Source organism: Oreochromis aureus, linkage group 20 (genome assembly GCF_013358895.1).
Source record: "Oreochromis aureus strain Israel breed Guangdong linkage group 20, ZZ_aureus, whole genome shotgun sequence".
In the NCBI taxonomy this organism is placed as follows: domain Eukaryota; kingdom Metazoa; phylum Chordata; class Actinopteri; order Cichliformes; family Cichlidae; genus Oreochromis; species Oreochromis aureus.
Genome location: NC_052961.1, coordinates 23,524,308 through 23,546,605, shown reverse-complemented (window position 1 = coordinate 23,546,605; position 22,298 = coordinate 23,524,308). Strand labels below are relative to the sequence as shown.

Sequence of the window (22,298 nt, the reverse complement as noted above, 5' to 3'; positions counted from 1 at the left end):
TACAGTCCAGACGCACGCAGTGTGCCCACACAAACACAAAGCTCACATTTATGCCTGCACGCCATACAAACAGTCAGATGACACACAGACCTGCGTGTGCTGCTTCAACCATGCGTCATGATGACTTTGAATTGGACTCTCTCTGTAAATGACACACTTTGATTGGTGATCTTAACAGCTGCCTTCCCTGAGACATTCTGCTGCTGGATGACTGTTATAATGCTTCTAACATGTGTTCATTGACACAAAGTTGGCGATTTAGATCTCTGTTATTTCTCTGTGTGTGTGTGAGTGCACATGATCAGGGCTGGGGCCCACCCAGGAAGTGACTCCACCCTGTAGCGATGTACAGAATTCTCCCTTGCTGAAGAAGAGAGCAGCTTCACAGCCACAGCCCATAGGGTCTCCATTTGCCCTTCTCAAAAGACTCCATTGTTCCCAGAAGTCTGAGGCGAGAGAGTGAGCTAAAGAGAGTTATGAAGTAGCCGTTGGGGCAGAGGCTGGGGTGGTGGGTGTTGGGCCGCTGCCTAAAACCACACGGAGGAGAGGTTGCCAGAGACAGAGCATCTCTGTGCGGCTCACAGCCTACTGTTGGAGCCTTGCCCCAGCTTAACAGCACCGTATGAAAAGCCCTGCAACACGACACAAAAAAACACACCTAACTGTCAGAGGGCTCAACAGACCCAATGATTCAAGGCCATATGGTACTCCATATTTGGTTCTGTTTGTGTGCTCGCTAATACTGGCTGTTTTTGGGTTGTTGTTTTTTTAAAATCTGAAGCATTACTTAAACAGGCCAATCACAGTGGGCAGTTGGACACTGCCCCCGGGGAGGGTTGTTAATAACGTTGGCATTTTGAACGTGGAAACAGAAAATAAGTGTCATGTGATTTTAACTGTCACAAGTATTTTTCCAAGTTAAGAGTGGATAAAGTTCTGATAAAGAGTAAATTCACTCGGAGGCGTTTCCAAGCCATCTATATGATCGTCTGTAACTGATAGGATCCAAACGGGACAATAAACAGAAAAAAGACTGTGCAGAGATATTTTCCAAAGACAAAGGGCAGCTTTTAGAGAATAATTTAGTACAAAAAATATTGTGTTTTAAATTTTTTTATTGAAACCATATGACCAAAAGCACTGCAATTAAATAAACGTTTCGAACGAATCAGACGGCACAAATTAAAGAAGTGATAATATGCAGCAAAGCAGAAGGGGTGGGTGGGACGGGGGACACGTATCGTTGCAAACATTTGCAGTGTCTGAAGCTTGTTCATTAAATATTACACCACTCATTCAGTGCACATATTAAATACGTTTTTAAAGCAAGCAGGGGTAAGCCGAGACGTCATTATTTGTACATCCGTGTGACACACTCTTGCAAAAAAAAAGGCATAACTGCCAAACACTTTGCACTAAAACAAAGTGCAATTATAAATTGTCATCCTATGCATGCGATCTAGGGTCAGGTCAACTGAAAGGACTGGATGGCTGTTCTGGTATTAACAGATGCACTGTCAAGACAATGTCACTGCTATGTCTGATAACCAAAAGTGCGAGCCTTTATAAGCCAACAAGCCAAGTTGTTTGTTTTGGAATGGGTATCAGTTTAAAAGTACATTCAATTCACATTTTTAATGCACTTCCAAAAATAAAAAAATCCTCTTAGCTAGCTAGAGAATACCAGAGACAGTGGCACAAACCCTTCTGCTAAATTTCACAGATATGTATTAGGTTTTTATATGTAAGTGTTAAACTGGGCAGAATGTCACGTTACTCTTGCAAACGAGGGGTGTCTTTTCGTGTCTGATGACCCTCAGAGCTCACCAGGGCCAGAAGCTTCATCCAGTTGGCCAGCATATTAGGGGCTGCATGACAGCATACTCTATACTGGTGCTCACGGGTGCTTTAGCCACAACAATAGCCTAAGGCTGCCTGTACATAGTGTACTGCATATTCCATTATATCAAATACCTAGCCTATGCAAGTGCAACATATGAGAAAATGAGTAACTGAATGCTGTATAGTCTTTATCTAGCACTGTATATACATCCAGCAAAATTGGCAACAGTATTTCTTGTTTTCTTTCCTAATCCCAGCCTCCTTATGTCTTTGATTTGTAAGTATTTCTAATTTTTATGTCATTTTTCTTTCTTGATATTAATCTAAGTCAGTCACTATATTACTTATGTGGAGGACTTACCCCTGTCTTGTCTTTTTTCTACAAAATGCATTCGAAAAGCCTGAAATTCTTCCTGACATCCTGTTGTCACCTTGTTTTGTTCTCTTTAACAGCTCCTCGGGATCAGGAAGTTTGCAGGGGCAGGTGAGGATTTTGGCTCGTGTACCCCTCTTGTCTCACATACATGCAATATATACATTAAAAAATAACCCCCCCACCCCGTGCCCCTCGCCCCTCGCTTTTGGTAACACAGTCCAGAGTGCTGGTTAGGTTTGCTTAGTTCTGGCATCGCGTGCTTGTTTTTAATAATCAGAAATGACGTCACAGTTCAGTAGTTCAGAATTTCCAGAACTTCGCACGGTCCCGCTGCTTTGTTGGCTTTTTCCTCAAGGTCTGTGGGATACAAAGAGAGATCCAGTCAGAGATGGAAAAGATTTTTTTATATGATTGGCAGTTAGGGTTTACATTATTTTAAAGTTTATTCATCGGGGGACTTGTTAAGTAAAATTAGATGGTGAACAAAGCTGGGTTTTATGTCTAATTCATAGATTACGCAGCTTCAAAAGTTGAAGGGAGTTAAAAAAATACACCATTTTCAATTTCTGTGAAAAAGTTGTTTTTTTTAAATTTCAAACAGAACAATAACTAAAGAAAATCTGATTATTGGTTAACTTATTAAAAAAACAAACAGATGGTGATTGCTCTGGTTAGCAACCTCGTTTCTAATGCACAAAGCCCCTGTGTTTCTAGGGATCAAATCAAGTTGTTAACACAAAACCAGTCTAGCTGACCGCCATGGGCCATGTAGACCGATACTAAGTCAGCAAACAAGCTCATTTTAAGGCCACTTGTCACCATGAATGCTGGATTTTCCACCTAGAAGCATGGGACTCTATGTCAGCAGACAGAGGAACAACTATGGAGCCTTGTCAGTAGCTCTTGGGAAAAAGACGGCTGTAAATAGGTGTGTGAGGGGTTAAAATGATTAGCTGAAGGGGTAAAATAGAGAACTTTACAAAGACCATAACACTCTGCTTTCTGCCAGGCTTTTTGTTCCTTGCAGACCTGTGACACAAAAATTCACCATCATTATTAGCAGTAATTATCATCATATGTTCACAGGGGACAGAAAACTGTCACTTCATATGGACTTGATCTACTTTCAGGAAGGAGCGTCTGTGTTCAGATGTGCTCAGGAACAATTTTGATTGAAATGCTGGTTTGGGAGAATTCGTAGTTACCTTTTCTTTCCTATGTGACTTCATTCTTGGATGGTTCAGTGATGACTCAGTGCCCAACGTCTATGTAACACTGCCATGGATTTAATCTTTGTGTTTATGTACATGCGGCGGTGAGTTACTTACGAGTATTCGCCCATCCTCTTCAAGACAACAATCACCACTGCTGTGATGACGGCCACTGCCAGCAGGGCGCCGACTACAATGCCCACAATCTGTCCAGAGCTCAGGGCTTCTGTTAGATGAGAGTTAGTGCATTTAGATCCATAGTTAATATATTTAAACAGCAATGGTTATTAAGTGTATGTTAGACTTATTAATTGTCACCATTATATCTATTCAAACTGACATCTCCTTTCTCCCACACTTTCCTCACCTTCTGTGTCCTCCTCAATGATCAGGTCAGTGGTTTCTGTCCCAACAGGGCCCACTCTCTCAGCAGTGCCCTCTGTGGCAGCAGGGATCACTGTCCCAGTAGGGCTCATTGTCCCAGCGAGGTCGTCTGTTTGGGGATCACTGAATACTTGCTCAGTGGATGATGTGGTTTCCTCAGAAGTATATTCAGCGTATTGGGTAGATGTATTGGGAGCTTCAGTGACTTGGACTTCAGCTTCGGTTGTAAGCACAGGCACAGTCGTATGGTCATTGAAAATGTGTGTTGCAATTTCGAAATGGACCGTTGTTGGTTCAGATGGAGGATGATCGGTGACAACAAGGGTAGGATCAGCCTCTAGAGTAACACCAGGTGTGTCTTCTCCTTCTGTAATGGCCACAGATGTAGAGTAAAGTGCTGTAGGGCCTGTAATTGGATCTAGGGGGAGGAAATAAGAAATATAAGATCACAAGCAGGCCAAACATTCAAGGCAGAAAGCTGTTTAACCCAAGCCTCCCAGGTCACAGGTTTCCATCTATCAAAATTAGTTTTTTCACTATCACAGACTGCTTTCTCAATGGGTCATTTTTGGCTTTCTCCCTGTGATATCGATGTCTTTGCTGACTTCTTTAATTTAACTGTGAAAATCTCCCAGTATTCAAAACTCATCAAATTATAATTTGTTTTGTTTTTGTTTTTTTTATTTGGATGAATCAGTGTCACCATTTTTAGCAAACCATTACCTTTTTTGTATGTGTTAAACATCTTTTCCAAAGTTAAGTTAAAAGTAAGTTCAAGTTTGAAAAACAAGAAAGGATGTATTTGGTGCAGCTGGGTAAAACGCACCCAGGCACTGGGGTTGTACTGCTAATGCAATTCCACCTGATCGCAAACTTTTCAGTGATGAAAAATGACATGTTGCAGATGTCGCTTTGAATACTGACAGATAAACATCTGGCTTTTGTTAACATTAAGTATTAGCCTGATGGACCCTAGCATTAAATATTCAGGATGGGTGATTTTAAAACCATGAGCGTGTACTTAAAAGAACCCTGACACATTTTTGAGACTGATATTGATATTTGATCATTTAAAAACTCCAGCCAATATTTCTTTCTTTGAGAAGACACACAAAACACAAGCAGGTTTCCCTAACATTTATTATCTGCAGTTATTTAAGAGTGCTTACTAAGATAATATCACGATTCAGTTGAAAAATAATCTTGTTTTACAGTTTTAGCAAGTTGAGTAAATTACTCGTTTACGCTCTGACAGACTGCGTGGATCAGCTGGTTGTGCCAAACATGGTGCGCAAAAGGGAAGTTGAAGAATGGACAAACCGTGCAGCATCAACACTCATGGTTGAAGGGTGTTTCTCATTTACTGGCCAATTATAAATGTAGATACCGATATATTGGTATTTATGTCATAATACCTTCATCATTAACCTGCGCATTAGTACATATCCAACACTCAGCAAGAAGATAGCTCATTTAAAAGTGGACATTAAATGTTGTTTGTTTAAGCAATGTTTTCTTTGCAACTTCAGAGCACTAAACAACCAAATTCTTGTTTATTGCATAATTCAGCAATGTTTCAGTTCAATCGTCCTATCTGTGGCCTTTCACTTTATCTAAGTCATTGTTACTCGCTGGAAAAAAAAAACAAAACCCAGTCTAAGACAATGACAAACTTTATCGTTGCGACTCAGAATGCGAAGTTTATACCAATATCAGTAAATAAATGGACAACAGATCTGCCTCAGTCTGCGGGGATGGGTGAAAAAATAAACAGGGTTAATGTTTAGACTTTTCACTCACAACATGATGTCATTACTTGACCTTTCCCCCTTCTCACGCTCCTCGTCTGTCTCATGCAGGTTCTCCCATCATCAGCACTGTATCAGCATGCGCACCCTACCCATTGACTTCATATAATATGCATCCTCCCTCTGTTCCCCCTCCCCATCCCTCTATCGTGTCTTCAGGGCCTCGTGTTTGCGAACTTGCATGCCACATGCTCTGACTTATTTCCTGTGGAGGGAGCCACTGCCGCATGTGTAAGCAGAGCGCAGGCAGGCTTGTTAACCATCAGACACTTAATCCGTGCAGTCACAGGAGGGTGGGGTCACAGGGAGAAAGCATGAAAGTTTCTTTGAAAAGGTAAAAAAAACCAAACATGATATGCAGTTTAAAACATCTGAGATCATTTGTTTTTCTATCATTGTATTTCTGTAGTTTCATACGTTTTCTTGACTGATGTTTAATATCTAAAACGCACTTTGTCAGAGCTCAGAAGACCATCTGTGTGTCATGGTAGGCTCTTATTTTGTCCCAACTGTAAAAAACATGTATTTAGCATTTATTTTGCCTCTTTCATGAGGGTCTGGACCACGAGCCGGCCTGGGCTCAACATGATCATTTCCCACCAATAACCCGAGCTCCATCTCCCCACGTTCAACATCCTCCCAGCCACAACTGAAACTCTAGCCTGGACAGCACTGCTTCAAAATTAAGGAGGTAGATTTCAGCGTGGCACCAAAATTACAGTCTGCGCCTAACTTTCCACTGACAAGCTGCTGGCCTGAAGTTGCGCCTTTTTCTTTGGAAAAGTAAAACCGATTTAAAGCTATTCATCGCACAAAGCCTCCTTACTGCAGAGAGCAAAAATGAGCTTCTGTGCGAGTCTTCCAAACTTAGCTCCTGACATCATGCTCTCTCCATCTCCGTTTTTGTCCGGTTCGTCTAAATACCTGAAATAATAGAGAATGCTTTACCCAGGGTAAAAATAACTCTTGAATGGCTGGGGTTAGTCTACCAACCGGTGCAGCACTGTGCTGCCTGGTGTGTTCATTAGCAACAGGCGGGGGTAAATATAACAAAACATTTGTTCCCACTGAGGAAGACTATTGAGAAGGGGGTTTACTAATGGCGACTCAGACTGTTTGTTTGGAACGTCTGTAAGCGATGATAAAATGGTCTGTGCTCCACTGAGCGTGGCTCTATGCTACATGTAATCACTCCCTCATTCTCCACTACCAATTGTTTCATTATGTGTACAGTTCCCACAATTAGCTCTGAGTAGTATTTCCTCCCCACCATGCTAGCCCTTCTGGGTTAATGCAGCTGCATTAGTGAGTAACACAGTGACTTTTAACGGCTTACATACACTCTCCCCTCCTCTCCTTTTAATCTACTTCTTCCCTATCGCCATCTTCATAAACCAGACTCCCTGAGGATAGGTTTGTTGCTGATGAAACCGCTGAGAAGGCTGAATCCTTGGAGAGAAAGAGAAGGAGGGAGAGAAAGGGAGGGGCGGGAGGGAAAGCAGCAAGGGTGGAGGGGGAGCTCTGAGGGAATGGCATGTTTCAAAAGTGAGACGCCAGGGAGCACCCCGTGTCCCGTCTAGAGTGCTTGATTTCACTGTGAACATGGAGTGTCCGCTTACAGCAAGATGTACCCCGTGTATGTATTGCACATAGGTGAGCTTGTGTTCATCCTCAGTGGGCAAATGGTCAGACTTAGAACAGGAAGCCTGACGCTGCTACAGTTTCTACAACTAGTTTTAGTCTGACTCTCACTCAGTTAAACGATGACTGCAAAGTTGGAAGCTTTGCTTTTTCTCACGAGTTTCAGTTTTTGATTAAATTTTGACTTTTTCTTTTTAATTTAGTTAAATTTCAGTTAGTTTCCAGAGCTGCTCTGCTCATTTCAGTTCAGTGTTTATCATTCTGCACATGTTCGATTTTAGTTTCGTTTTTATTACTTTCAGGGTCAGTTTGAGTCTGTTTTTATTGTGTGGAGGGCATATGCCAGTGGCAGAGTTTCTGCAAATCATTATAGGTATTACTTTAAAACAGAACTTTTTGAAAGCAGTTGACTCACAGTCTTGTAAACATCCAAACCCTTGAAAAACACCTCCATCAGCCCCTCATCAGGCAAGCTGTAATAACAAATTTTACCAACTAGGATATTTCCTCAATCTATATATACTTTAATACTTTTTTAAGGTTAAAAAACCTCCCCATTCCAGTTAGTTTTCATTTACATAACTATTTTTTTTTGCACTAACTGGAAGCAGTTTCCTTTTCCTTTCAAACCTTCTTCATCCTTGCACCAGTTTTCATGTCAAGCATGCCTGAAACATCCAACGCCCCGAAAACCTTCATTCACGCAGTAAGGGTTAATATTGTGCCTGTGTTTGTGTGCATGTATGTGAACCTGTGCATTAAAGGGTTAACTTAGAGTAAAAAAAAAATACAATTATTACTTACATTAAGCTTACATTAATACATTAATATATTGTTTTGGTCCACCATGGTATTTTGTTTCCACAATTTCCCTAAAAAACGCAGAAAAAAATAACAGGACAGGGAGGGCGAGGTGAAGAAAAGGGCTGAGTGAAAAGCTGTAAAGGAATTGGGCAAAATGAGGTGAGAAAGAAATGGAGGGGGGAAGTTCACTCCTTACTGATATAAATTAAAGTGAAAAAACACTCTGGAGAGAGTGAAAGAGTGATGGAGGGACACAATAATATACAGCCAGAGACAGCAAAGGTGGGAGTACAGGCTTCCATTCATTATTATCACAATTAGCTGTCACTGAAGCCCGCTGCATGTGTGTGTGTGTGTGCGCGCGTGCACGTAAGTTGCTAATTCACAGTCCTGTGCGGGACAGAAAAGATCTGTGCACGAGATGTGAGGGAGTGTGTTCATCTATGGATCTCAGGAATGTTTTTTCATGGTGTTTAGGGAGTAATATGTGAGCGATACAGACGCCCTCCCCATCTCACCACACCAACATGAGATGTCACATGACGTACACTCCCCTGCTAAACTAGTGGGAGTCATCTCTAAAAACACCGGGTCGTGCCATGCAGTGCACGCTGGGGACCTTTTGAAGCAAGAGTGGAATATTCTCAGCCGGCTTATCGCAGATGCAACACAATGTGCGTTGAATGCGTGTCCACATTCATTGTATAGCCACTCGTATTTTTCTCCTCCCACTCTAACTTAGATAAAAAAGACATGCAGCAGGTCCCATCTGGACTCTATCACCAGGAGCAGAAATTGGCACTACATCAAGTTGGCCTTTAATCTCAGGCATTACAGTTTCTCACTACATTGCTACAGGATAATGAACTGGAACAGGCGTGATGTTAAACGCTATGGAAGGGAACACAAATAAACAAGTTACGGTGCATTATCATGCTGAACATCCTGGCTTTTATTCCCTTTCTCATGTTCTCCATGTCTCACAGAGGAAGTGCAAGGCTGGCATTTGTGTCTTTTTACTTGTTGAGGATATGCTCATAAATCTTGGTGTTTTTTCTAATCTTTTTGGAGCTGCTACTGTCTCCGTTTCGTCAGGATAAGGGCTTGGTCTGGGATAAAACAGTCTCCACCTCCCCTTTCCTTAAACAGATGAATCTTTCTCCTTACGGAAATTTTTGGAAGTGTGGCGGGATATTTTTTTTTACATTTTTTCTTCTTCTACTAATTAGATTCAGTTGGTGTGAGAATCCTCGGACCTCGTGGTCTTTACGCGCGTGTCTCATACTTGGAACAGAAGCGCAACATTTGGGTCATTTCTTCAAGCGGGCTCGGACAAAGGGCATTAACCTCTTCCTTCGGCGGCCAGATGTGAATGGGATGTTACTGGCCAAGCAACTGCAGACAAAACTCATTATAAGAAGGAGACGAGGGGAAGGGCGGGGGGAGTAGCAGCGAGAGGGCGGTGGTGGATGATTGTACAGGATGGAGATGGGAGTAAGAAAGGCTCCATTTGTGAGGTATGAGTGGGGAATGACTGATTTCCTTTGTTTTCTTAACAAGAACAGGGAAGATTTTCTGAAAAAACTTCAGCGGTTTCTTCCTCAGTTAAAAAAAAGAAAAAGCACACCCCGCCATAAAACGGGACAGACACACAGACCAGGAAAAGCTTGTAACAATAGACCCACCGCTTTTTTGCATCCTGTGTTCCCCCAAATCTGAGGGTTACACTCATGAACCTGGAAGAGAGACAGCCTGAGAAAGCTGAAGGGCTGTTAAGAGACGGTGGTGGTTGGGGGTGGAGAAGGAAGGGGATATTTTAAGTGGTAAAGTTTGCTACCCCACCAAAGATGGGTAAATGCCAAGGGCTGGTGTGCTGCACATGCTAACAACACACGGGTAAAAAAGGGTGGGGCAGCTCTCAAAGTTCATCACGTCTCTTGCTCCTCTCTCATCCATATGACCCTCTTAAATATAGAGCCTCCCACTATTAATACACTCACATAGACACAAAACAGCCCTGCCCTGCCCTGCACTTTCCTCAGGCTTCAGCCACAACCACTGGGCAGAGAGTGGCTGGTCAAGGCAAAAGAAGAAAGCAAGGCAAAGAAAGACAGAAAGTTAAATGATACATGCTGTGAGAACGACTCGAGACAAAGCACAGATGAAGGGGGGGAGAAAAAAAACAGAGGGAAAAAGGAGAAAACAAAATCAAGTGCAGCGAGAGAGAAATAGGAGAATCAGGAGTAAAACGAGAGGAAGCAGAGGCTAGGCTTTGGGATAAATATGTACGGTGTATGTTACAGTTTACAGCCCCCCCCCTGCACATGACCACAGTTTTTGGGACGCTTCCAAAGGATATTGCTTTCTTCTCTTTTGGCTGTGCCAAGAAAACTACAGACACGAGGCACCAGAGCTTCTTGCTATTACATCATATATATTTTTCCCCCCATGCTTGCAAAAAAAAAAAAAAAAAAACCCCACACTTTTCCTCCTGTCCAGACCTCCGAAGGAGACAACAGAGTGACAGCGAGGGAAAAGTACAGCAAAGCAGGATGAGGTAATTTGTTAAAATGAACACGGAGCATTCATATGAGCTGATTTCTCTTTGTTAAATTAACACCTTCGCTTTTCCAATCTGATTTTTGGCCAAGTTTGGTGGATTAACCGCAGATGCTAGAAAAAATATTCTTAGATATTACACAAAAAAAGGTTTAAGATGTGAGTATGTGTTTAACACTTGTGTATTAGTGTGTACACAAACAATCGCATTAACTTATTAATGAACACAACTGAAACCTGGACCATTTCTCCCCATTTGAATCCAGCCTGCAAAGTGTTATTGTTCAATCGGCAGGGATTAAAGCAGACAAAGAGTAGTGTGGTGAGGGCACATGGAGGCAGAGGGAGAGAGGGAGGACACAGTGTGCTAACAGTAGGATGGTGATAGCTGAGAGTTCACTTACTTGCACTTGTGAAGGCGCACAAAAGGCCAACAAGGGCCGACAGGAGCAGCAGCTGAACTTTCATGGTGTCAAAAAAACTCTTCTCCGCTCTTCTCGCCGCTCAAAACCCACAGAGACGTCCCCAGGGGCACAACACCGGAGACGTAACACACACCAGACACACACCAACCGGCGTCTACGGTAGTAAAATGTTGAGGGACCCAAAAAAGGTCAAGAATGAAAATAAAGTCTTTGGCCGGAGGAAGTTTGGCAAAGCGGTGGGTTGAGATCCTTTCAACTTGTGGAGGTGAATGTGAACAGACTCGGGCTGGTCGCTGTGGAGGAAGAGAAAGAAAGAGTGGTGGAGGGATGCAGACAGGACAAGAGAAAAGAGAGGAGAGATCTGGCCACTTTGGGTGAGTGCAGAGAGAGAGAGAGAGAGAGAGAGGGAGGAATGGCACACGGCAGGAAGGAGAGCGAAAAGAGGGTGCATGTGAGTGGCTGAGAGTGGAGGAGGGGTGCTGGTACTGGTTGTGGTGGCGGTGGGCTGGGCGGGCTGAGGAGCAAGGGGCAGGTTGGATTGGGAGGAGGGTGTCTGGATAGGGGCAGTAAGGTGGTTTGAGCCCTCGTGGCCCAGCCCCATGTAAACCTCCTCTTGGTCCACAGCCAGAGCAGTACTCCTGTTTGCAAACCCTGCAATATCAGCAGCATGCACACACTCACACACGCCATCACACGCAGTCGGTGATACAGATAAATACACACTTGACTTATTTATCTAGACAAGACAGGCACACTAAACTGCAACCGGCTGTCTTTTACAATTAGAAAGCTAAAGCAACAAACTTTCCACATGTGCTCCGAATGAATGGAAGAGATGTAAACAGAGGTTTGGGTTGTTTCAAATAATCCTTAATCACAGGAGTTAGGAGCCAAATCTTTGGACTGACTAGATACGACCTGTCAAATATTTAACAGGATTTAAATAAATATGAGCAAACACCTGGAATTCATTTGTGCTGATCTTCTAAAACATCAGTTTTGCTCTATTTATAAAGAAAGTGGCAGTGTACATGGGTGGCTGATAGAAGGCGGGAGGAGAGAGCGTTTTCTGGACCGCTTTCCAGTGAAAAGAGGCCATAAATACAGTTAGAACACTGTGTGACGGTGTGTCGCAGGCAAGCATGGGTGGTCTGCCTAGTTTACATGCAGAGGAGGGCAAACAAACGGTCGCCCGGCGTTAGGCTGACACCTGTTGGACAACAAGCCGCGAGGGCCAAAACAGCACAAATAGGCTCAAACTAAAAACTCAGAAGCCAATCTCAACTGTCACATCTTCCCGCACAGCACAGCAACATGCACACAGCATTATTTCAAGATTTCAAACATGCAAACAGCTGATAAAATAACGGCAGCAGATGCAAGGTTAGCGCAGTAAAAATGGTCAATGACATTTTAATAAACACTGAAACAGATTTGAACCGCTGAACCGCCGTACACACACAGGTTACTTATGACACACAAAAATGCCAACGTTTTTTTTTCCTTCTTTAAATCACCTATTTACATTATACTCAAGCTATGTACATAATGTTTCTCCTGGAAGAGAAATAACAAAATACCCGTCTCCATTTGCCATTTCCTTTTTTTTTCAGTCTGCATTTTTCCAGGGCAAACAGAGAAGTGACATACTGTTATTTACAAGGACAATTACACGCAGACATACAAGATATATTTATATATATATATTTATATATATATATATATGCTGGTCACGGTAATACAGCATTTAATGGCAATAATAAAGAGTATTTATCTTGTTTTTTGTGTATTTTTTTAACATTACCTTGTTTAGACCACCTGAACAATTACTGAGATCTTCCAAAGGAGGAAAAAAAGGGAAAAAAAGCACTTTAAGGTCTAATATTTCACCGTGGAAAATAAGAGACCTAAAAGTGTGAATACAAAGAAATTCACTTGTATCCCATGTGTGTTTTCTTTCTTTTCTTTTCTTTTTTTGAGCCATATAAAGCTAAAGGAAACTGGAGAGGACTATACACACACCTGTACATACACAAAATTAACATTAACAACAAAAGCAAAACAAAACAAATGATGTTGAGCATCTTGCTTGGTCTTTACTTAGGCAAAGAGCATTAAAATGTTCCTGGTTATCATTTATTTTAGACTAGATGCTATCAAACTTGTTGCTGTGCAAAAAACTGCTCGCCTTTTCCCAAATGAGGCATGTTAGAAATCAAGACCGAGCTGATCCGCAGGGTCATAAATGATGTGCGCTTTTGCCAACGCTTCAGTTTTATCTCTGAAAACTATATAAGTTAATGCTGAGTCACGCCACGGTCTGATTTTCTTTTTGATTAGTGACGTTTATTGGCTCTACTAAAAGGCTCATTCTGTTACTCAGCTTATTACAGCTGACAAATGAAGACTTTTATCCATTTGACCAGAGTCCTGGGCGACGCTAACATTTAGCCAACAGGATTTGAACACTGACAGCACTACACGACACACAGTTAACCTCACATTTAGGAGATGTAAAGGGCAGAGGCGCGAAGACATATGTGGACATAACACCCTGAGAACATGACACACTAACCTGCTGTTCAAAGCACATACTGATGACAATTTTGCGATAAAATAGGCAGAAGAAGTTTACAGCTGTATGACAGAAAAAAGAGAGGAGGAACAATTTGTGATGGATGGATAGAAGCAAAAAATACCTGTTTTAACCAGCAGGTGGTGCCCCGACTCATGATTTAGGTTGAAACGTCCTTAATTTTGTCCCCAAACTATTATCCTTCTCACCACATATGTAAAGTAACAACGAGCAAAGCAATGCTACAATGAAGAAAGGATGAAATGTCTGGATTTGCTCAGTGTGTGCAAAAAATAAAACAAATTTGATGGTTTTCTTAAGACAGTTTGGGGAGAGGACATCTTTTTTGTTCATTCCAGTCACAGGCTGGGAAACGTTGTAGATCACGGGACACGAGCTGCAGCGGGATGCACATTTAAGAGAAAGAAAGCAATTCAAAGAAGAACTGACAACACTTTGGCGACTTGCAACCCTGTTGGCACAACGGGGACACAACGAGAGACAATTCGGAGAGATTCGGAGCTCTGTCGCTTTGGACGAAACGTGTTTACGTCTTGGCTTCGTTCGACACAGCCTCAGTCTGTCCCATCTCCATTTTTCCATGATTGTCTTTAGATTTAATAGACCACTTTTATCAGAAAAAAAAAAGGCCAGCGTGTTTAGAAAAATCACTTCCCATCTTGTTTTCTGTTGGATTGTCTTCTGTTTTGTCACACAGGCGAAAGGAGCAGGTCAGCCAGTTTTGTACCTTATGTCACTATCATCACACTTTGCCTGCATTTCCTTATTAATTTCAAGTCTTTTCCTTCGTCGCTCCCTTTGACTGACGGCTCAGTCTAGACGATGGAGTCCCAGTCAAAGTCATCCTGGATGTCGTCGGCAGCGAGCATGCGCCTCACCTGAAAGTGTCCCGGAGGCAGCGTGTGTTGTTGCTGGCTCAGCTGGCTGTGATGACCTGGATGTATAAGAAGATGATAATTACATCTGAATTATTTCTTTTTAAATATGTGAGTAGGACAAAGAACAGCTGAAACTAAAAGTGTCTAAAACAGAGCTAAAATATTGGAAAAACCAGAAAAAGTCAAAAACAGTGATACTGTCAGCACAATATACCACGTCTTAAGTTGTCATCCACATAAAGTGCCCTAAATAACAGGTGATCATGACATGGTGACTCATGTTAGTGAGTCACTGTAATGAATTTTAATGGTTACTTTGAAACTAAAATGCATATTGGAAACTATAAAAACGCTCAGTGTATCTTAAGAAAATTATAAAATTAATGTATCAGAGAGGTGTTAATGCAACTTTATGACGAGATACTTCAGTGTGTGGCAGCATATTGTGCTGCATTAATTGCCTTCACAACAATATTCTGATCTACAAATAGATCATTTTCTGGGGAATTAAAGAAAATTTATACCAGTTTTTCTACTGGTTCACTTTATTAGTTATATCTATTAGTCCTCGATTAGACCACCTTCTGCCTTCAGAGCTGGCTTAGTTCTTTATGGCATGGACTCAACAAGGTGCTGGAAACATTCCTCAGAGATTCTGGTCCATAGTGACACGATAGCATCACACAGTTGCTTCAAATCCTGCAGCTGCACACCCGTTCGAGTACAGTGAGCTCATGGTCAGATTCAAGAAATCAGTTAGGAAGACTAAGGTAAAAAAAAAGGATGCTCACTTGTTGCTAAGATTCACAAAGTATGCCAATAAAATATCCCGAACACTAATGCACTCCATCACCACCAGCCTCTACCACTGATACAAGGCAGGATGGATTGATTTTGACCATCCAATTGTTCCAGAAAAAAACTCATTGTAGGACGTATAGGAGTGGGAACTGCTGCGGTCATCTCTTGCTGTGCCCTCAGAGATGCAAAACTTGGTTGTAACGAGTGGTTATTTAAGTTACTGTTGCCTTCCTATCAGCTTGAAGCAGTCAGCCCATTCTCCTCTGGATATTTTTTGCTTTTTCAGACCATCCTCTGTAAACTCTGTAAAGATGGTTTCATGGGAACATCCCAGAAGGTCAGGAGATCCTCATCAACAACCACGCCACATCCAAAGTCACCTAAATCTCCTTTCTCCTCCATTTCTGATGCTCAGTTTAAACTTCAGCAGGTTGTGTTGAGTTGCTGATCTGTGATTGGCTGATTTATATGTATTTTTTTTAATTCTATCTCCTAACTTTATGAAGAGAAATACAACATTTAACTTTTGTTCAAGCTTCCCTATTTAATCAATGAGAAGTGTGTTATCCAGTTTAAAGTGTGCTACTGCAAAAAATCTCTCTCTCTCTCTTGCTCATACACACACACAAACACACACAAAAACACACACACACACACAAACACACACATCGCCTCTTTGTAAGCCTGTATCTACACCGTGTATTTCTCCAGGCTCCTCCTGACCTGTTAAGAGAGCGATGGGAGAGTCACCTGTCATGGTGGGAGCAGTGTTGCTCATGGGAGGCATGTGAGGATATCCTGGTGGGCCCATCAGAGAAGAAAGGTTTTGTCTCGAGTCCATGTACATGTTCCCTGTGGGAGAATAGACAAAAGGGCAATGACTAACTGTCAGATTAGTATCCCGGCTTTCACACTACTCGTCTTTGCAGAACACAAGCTGTTATCATGGGCGCACACAATTTTATTGTCGTTTTATGCTAAGCCAGAGAAATCCAATAGATTCTGCTGCCACTCAGTGGATTTCCCTCTGGTGAAATATTCCCCCATCTTCATATCTTTACTTCAGTTGCCATTAAACTGACAGCCTCCATAATTTCGCTGTAAATAGACAACGAGCCAACAATGACACAGCGAGCGGAGAGACTGGAAGTCAGCTGAGCTCCTGCCTCCATCCCGTCAATTAACAGCAGAAACCATTATTTTGCTAATGGAGAGTTTTTTGGGGTTCCATATGTTGTTTTAAGTTAACATACTTTTTTTCACGCTTTTCTTTTCTTCTGACACATGAGTGGATTCATCAGATAAAAATAAACAATAGCATTTTATTTCAATGTTTTTTTTTTTAACAGGATACTGCGGTGTTAATAATTAAATACTCACTATTAATATTAAAGAACAGCAGTCCAGAGTACGATGCTGCCATGTGTGCATGTGTGTCAAGCCCTGTGCACATATAAAGCAGCTGACTTGTTTCCCATTACTTCCAGGTCTAAGCTGGTTACTAGCAGAAATCTCAGCCTCTGGTCCCAGATGCAACAATCTAATATACTGTACAGGACCTTGGCCCGGCAGACTGACCTGTGCTGATGTGTTGATTATGTGGGTTGTGTTGCCCATGCTGATTGTGATGGCTGGGCTTTGGATGCATGGCCCCGTGCGGCTGAGCCGGGTGTTGAGGAGCGGACGGCGGCGCTGGATGTTGGACCTGAGGTTGCGGGTGGGTGGCGCCCTGAGGGGGGATGACCCCCGTCGCCATGAAGAATTGGTTAATGGAGGAACACAGGTCAGCCATCTGGGCAGCATCAAGAGACCAGTTGCTGAGCTCCGCCTGTCGCATGCTCTCCTTCAGACCTGACAGAGAGAGGAAGCAAAGCGCTGTGACTGCCACGCACCAGAGCTTTTATTGCTTCAAGATGTGACATCATTTCATGTACTTTATTTTATTGTTTGGATTTGTTTTTTTACAGGTAAATTAATGCACGAGTTACCGAGCTGTTAATTTGCATTTGTTCAGCTTGTTCTGCCAGACAGGAAAAGAGCAAACAAACAAAAAACAGAAAAAGAAGCGATATAAGAAAAAACCTATTATTAAATTAAATCAATATGCTAAATATAAAGTATGCAAGCCCAGCACTGGGCAAAAACGAGTCTCTCATTTCTGTGGGTACAAAAATTTCACTTCCTTCACTACTTTACTGAAAAAACAGACCAAACGTTGCTGTTCTCTAATAGATGCTTTCTTCTTAGCAGCACTTCCACTGCCAAGAAATACCCGACATCCTCTAAGTGGGTGGTGATTGACTAATGAATAATTTTAAACATCAGGCATGCATCAGTGCTTATCAAAGTCGAGGAAATTGTATTTTTTTGTGATGCAGTGTAATTCCCTTGGCTTTTTATCTAATAAATTAGGAATATGTTTATAGAATGAACAGACAGGCTCAATTGTAGTCGCACCTGCAGGAAAAAAAATCGCAGCATGCGCTTTCAAATTTCGCACGAATTTAAAAAAAAAGTCAAAGGATTTCCAGCCTGACACACCGGATCATCACAGAGGCACAGGTACAAGGATTATAACGGGACTTCTACAGAGTAATCCAAAAGAAGAAGAAGAAGAAGCGTCGGTACAGATGGTACAGAGGTGCACAAGAAGTTGATCTTGCAGGGGTGATCACACCTTTCATATACACCACTGACAGGGGAGGTTACACTCATTCTTTCTTCATCATCACTAACCCACTGTTAGTGGGTGGGAGATATCAGGGAGCAAGTGAACATTTTGTCCTCAAAGTTGATGTGTTAGAAGGAAAAATGGGCGCATGTAAGGATATGAGTGAGTTTGACATGCGTCAGATCTTCTCCAACACTGCAGCTCTTGTGGGGTGTTCCTGCAGTGGTCAGTATCTATCAAAGGGGTCCAAGGTGAACCAGCGACAGCGTCATGGGTGGCCAAAGCTCGCTGATGCATGTGGGTAGTGAAGGTCCTAATATTAGACCTGATCAGTGTATGGCAGCTTTGATACTGTTCCCCTTAATAAAGCCTTAAAAGCTTTACAAGTACATTTTTACAACTGTGTCAGAAGCCTTTGATTTATTCACCAAATATATTATTTAATATTTATGTGGACTAAAACATTGATAAATAAATACATTTGGATGCTTATGGGAGGATATTAATGGGTCTATGATTTAAAGGTGTAGACACCACTAAGTCACTGCTGGGAGAAAATACAAATGTATTTTTAATAGTTTTCTCAGCTGATTTAACTGCCTACAAAATGTCAATTCTTTAATAATTCTTGCATCAGTATCTCAGACATCCTTGTAGCTTTATCATTTAATGCAATCGAGTTTCATCACTGTAGATTGTGACATTTTTAATTCTGAAAATAGGAAATTCGGTATTTGCAGGATTGTAACAGTTTTTTTAAATTAGATGTAAATTCTTGACCACAAAATAAGAGTTTCCTTTAGACTCGCTAATTATATTCAGCAAAATGTATTTTTCCCCTTCTAAATATATCATTTGCAACATCTAAAATTGTAGTTAACAAATCATTTTTTGTGATATGTTTCCTTAATATGTGTCACTCTACATGCTAAACATTCCAGCAAAAAAACATGCCGTCTTTCACGACTTTTCCCAGACAACTTTTGCAGAACTTTTTCTTACCAGCGTCAGCAAATCACGGGTTGAATAAGAAATAAATTATTTATCATCCATCACCGTGAGGACACATCCAGCACAAGAATCTCACTATGGTTTACTGTCACCGTAAGTTTCAAAACCTTGAAACTACAAACCGTCTTTTGTTCCGACAGGATGCCTGTTCACATTTAAAACAACGCAGAAGACGCTGAACTGAAATCACCTCCTCTGGTATTTACCGCTTCCAAAATAAGACAAGCTCAAGCTTCCATTTATCAAACGTGGAGCCGGATATTTTGCCCAAAAACACATTTGTATGGCTCGTATGTGGCGCCGACAGAGACAAGAGGCTCGGTCCCTGCTGTTTGGAGATGAGCCAGAGACAGTAGAGGATGGCATTACGGCGGTGTGAGAGAGGTCAAGCGTTGCAGAAGTAGAGAGAGAGAGAAAGAGTGCAAGAGAGAGAGACAGCAGCGGCCTGTGAGCTACAGGACCAGCCGTCGTCATCAATCGTGTGTGGATGTTGCCGGCTTTGTGCGCTGACCGTGATAAGAGGCTGTTACTGAGCCGGGACCTAATTGGATTATTCACATCATACAATTGGGAGGGAGCGAGACAGCTTGTGTGTGTCTATGTGTGTGTGTGTGTGTGAGAGAATAAGAGTGGGAACCTCTCAGATGCAGGATAATGACTTTTATTAGGGCAGTACTATTACCACACTGGATATTATAATACTGAGCCTCAAGGGCGAGTGCATATGAAAGCACAGAGAGGAATCACAATGGTTTAATCAAAGCAGCTGATCGACATGATACGCATTTTATCAATTTTCCCCGTGTTTAGGCGGGCCGCGGTAGACAGCTTTATCAGTGTTCATTTCATTTGTCCACACTGATGGCAGTTGTGTGTTTGTGTTACCTTGGAATGGGGAGAGGTCTACGTCAGCCCAGTTGTAGCTGGTAGCGATGCGGCAGCTCTCCTTCAGCCAGTCCAGGTTAGGGTACCAGTCTGATGACATGACTGACACACACACGCACACAAACAGACAAACGTCTCTTTAAAGAAACATTTTTCCAAATGTTGCAAAAGACAATCTGGAAAAAACAAGGGATTTTTTTTAAGCAACGAGGGTAAGAATCGAAATAATGTTCCATATTAATGTCATTTAACATGCATGTCTTTTTTAGCTTTTCTGAACTGACTTTGCAAGGTGGCAGTGTTTGTTTGCTCTTCTTCTGCACACTATTCTTACCCTGGAGCATCACATTGTAAAATAAAAAAGGATCTAAACATCTAATAGATAAAATATGCATTTTTTTCTAAATAAACCAAATACGGTGTCTTTAAATTGCGTGTTTCAAAAAATTTCAACCGAAAAAAATCACAGATATAAAACAGCATTGGTTATCTGCAGTGATACTGAACAGCACAACACTGTTAGATGATCCCAAACCGGTAAACTAATTCACTTTAAAAAGATCTGTCTGTTCTGCAAACAGCCACAAGGTGGCGTGAGTTTACACACAAAAAGAAAGAAAAAAAAATCCAGTCATAGCTTTGCTTGTGAGGCAAAAGAAAGAAGATTCTTTTCAGCGCCTTCACCACCACAACCCAAACAACAATACATTCTCAGGCCGTGGATCAAAGACAGAGAGGTTGCTTTCATTCATCCTCAGCTTGGTTGTGGGGAATACTAACCTAGATAAATAATGTCTAAATAGGCTTTTCCACTGGCCTGAGAGCTCTCTTGCAGAGACACGAAGAGAAAAAAGCACACAAAGACTGGGAATATGAGTAGGAAAAGCCTCGTGAAGATTTGGAGAAGCCTGTTTGTATCAGCTCAGCCTCATAAAAATCAAACACTCTGGGACCTTATAGAGGAAAGAATACAATATAAATCCAATGCCCGCGTACACAGCCGTGCCATTCTGATGTGTTAGGTGAACTGCAGTTACACCAATGTGGCCTTGGAAATCGCAATGTTGAATCAGTGTTGTGGTGCTGTACTGCGTCTATATATGTGAAGCTATACTTCGAGCTTTGTATGGTCTTTTCAGGAGAATTAGAAAAGAAGAGAAACTGGAGAAATAGCATTGGGGCTTTCAAAGTGAAAGTCTCGGTAATAGGAGGTCTTCTCTTCTACAGCGGCATCGGAATGAAAAGAACACCGGACAATATTTTCATAATTTTGTCATTTCAACCCTGAAGTTGGTCTCCCCCACTGCTAATCACAGTCACGCCAGATAAAAATAAACATATTTTGATTTTTTTTTTCTTTTACTGTTGCACGTTTTACATTTTATACCCATTTTCAAATGATAAGCAAAGAACTTTATTATTTCTTTAACTGCCTGTTTCCCCATGTCTAAAAGCATCAAACCACCCATGCCTTTTCTTAACTGTTTATCTAATTTAGGGTTGAAGGGGTGCTGGAGCTAATCCCCAGCTGTTGAGACACAGAGTACACCCTGCACACAGAGACATACCTACCTACAGCTAACCTGACAAGCATGTCTCTGGATGTACGTGGAAGCAGAGGGCACAGGGGGAGCAGGGGGAACTTTCTTGCTGCGAGGACGCTGAGATTACTGGTTTTATGTTTCTTCTAAAACATAATGTGAACAGTAATAGTGAGGAAGGTTTGCTTTCGGTGTAATATAACCAGTTGTTCGCCAGACCAGAAGAATTTCGCTTATACTCAATGCCAGCATAGCTCACTTGGTTGAGCAGGACCTCATCCCGAAAGGCCGCTGCAGAAGCCAGAGTCTGAATGCACCCTAGACCATGTGCTTCCCCCTGGTTTCCTGCCCTTTCAATACAGGCTAAAATGCCAGAAATAGATCTTAAAAAGAATTATGGTTATCCATATCCTAAATGAGAGGGCTGTCAAGGTAAAACACCAGTGGTCAGGTCTATATTGTGTATATTAAGCACATCATATAAGCAGTTCCTGCTCCTGTGCAGTGTCTGCACAAACTTCCCCGGTTGTGGATGGAAACTGGGATATAAAGCATCTTTTGTCTGTGGTTTCTGAGCAAATTTGCTCCGAATTGACTGAATTCTGTGATTTTGAAACAAATTATGGTAATTAAGGATAAGGGTTTTTTAAAGTACATGAATTGCCTTTCACCTCAATGAGTATCTGTGCCTTTGTAACCTCTCTCCTAGAGTAATTAACTACAATCAAAGGGACTCTCGTGTTGCTTTGTTGGTGAACATTCATGTTATCGTTAAAAGAAAGCTTTCACATTCAAATTTAAAGACCTGGTATGCTCACTGCAAGCTGATGTATTGATGTTATTATTATTACTCTGATTGGCAAAG

General features: G+C 41.8%; 2 protein-coding genes across 7 annotated transcripts in view; both read right to left on the bottom strand.

Moving 5' to 3' along the window:
* Positions 1–1,097: 1,097 nt before the first annotated feature.
* Positions 1,098–11,517, bottom strand: si:ch211-156j16.1 (uncharacterized protein LOC564557 homolog). The gene is made up of 4 exons (XM_031726480.2): positions 11,030–11,517; positions 3,797–4,231; positions 3,547–3,655; positions 1,098–2,575 (listed from the first exon to the last, which is right to left on the bottom strand). Exons 1-4 carry the CDS (start codon positions 11,091–11,093, stop codon positions 2,569–2,571), a joined length of 615 nt encoding a protein of 204 aa, XP_031582340.1. The 5' UTR covers positions 11,094–11,517; the 3' UTR covers positions 1,098–2,568.
* A 406-nt stretch (positions 11,518–11,923) lies between these two features.
* Positions 11,924–22,298, bottom strand: part of LOC116309675 (forkhead box protein J3-like) — a 67,187-nt gene continuing 56,812 nt past the window's right edge. For 5 of the 6 annotated variants that reach the window (XM_039603921.1, XM_039603920.1, XM_039603923.1 and 2 more), the window contains 4 exons: positions 19,893–19,994; positions 16,904–17,176; positions 16,049–16,177; positions 11,924–14,580 (listed from right to left, as the gene is read on the bottom strand). In XM_039603921.1, coding sequence (XP_039459855.1) covers positions 14,462–14,580; positions 16,049–16,177; positions 16,904–17,176; positions 19,893–19,994 — 623 coding nt within the window. In that variant the 3' untranslated portion in view covers positions 11,924–14,461. The remainder of the gene's footprint in view (positions 14,581–16,048; positions 16,178–16,903; positions 17,177–19,892; positions 19,995–22,298) is intronic. The other variant, XM_039603925.1, reaches the window with a different exon arrangement.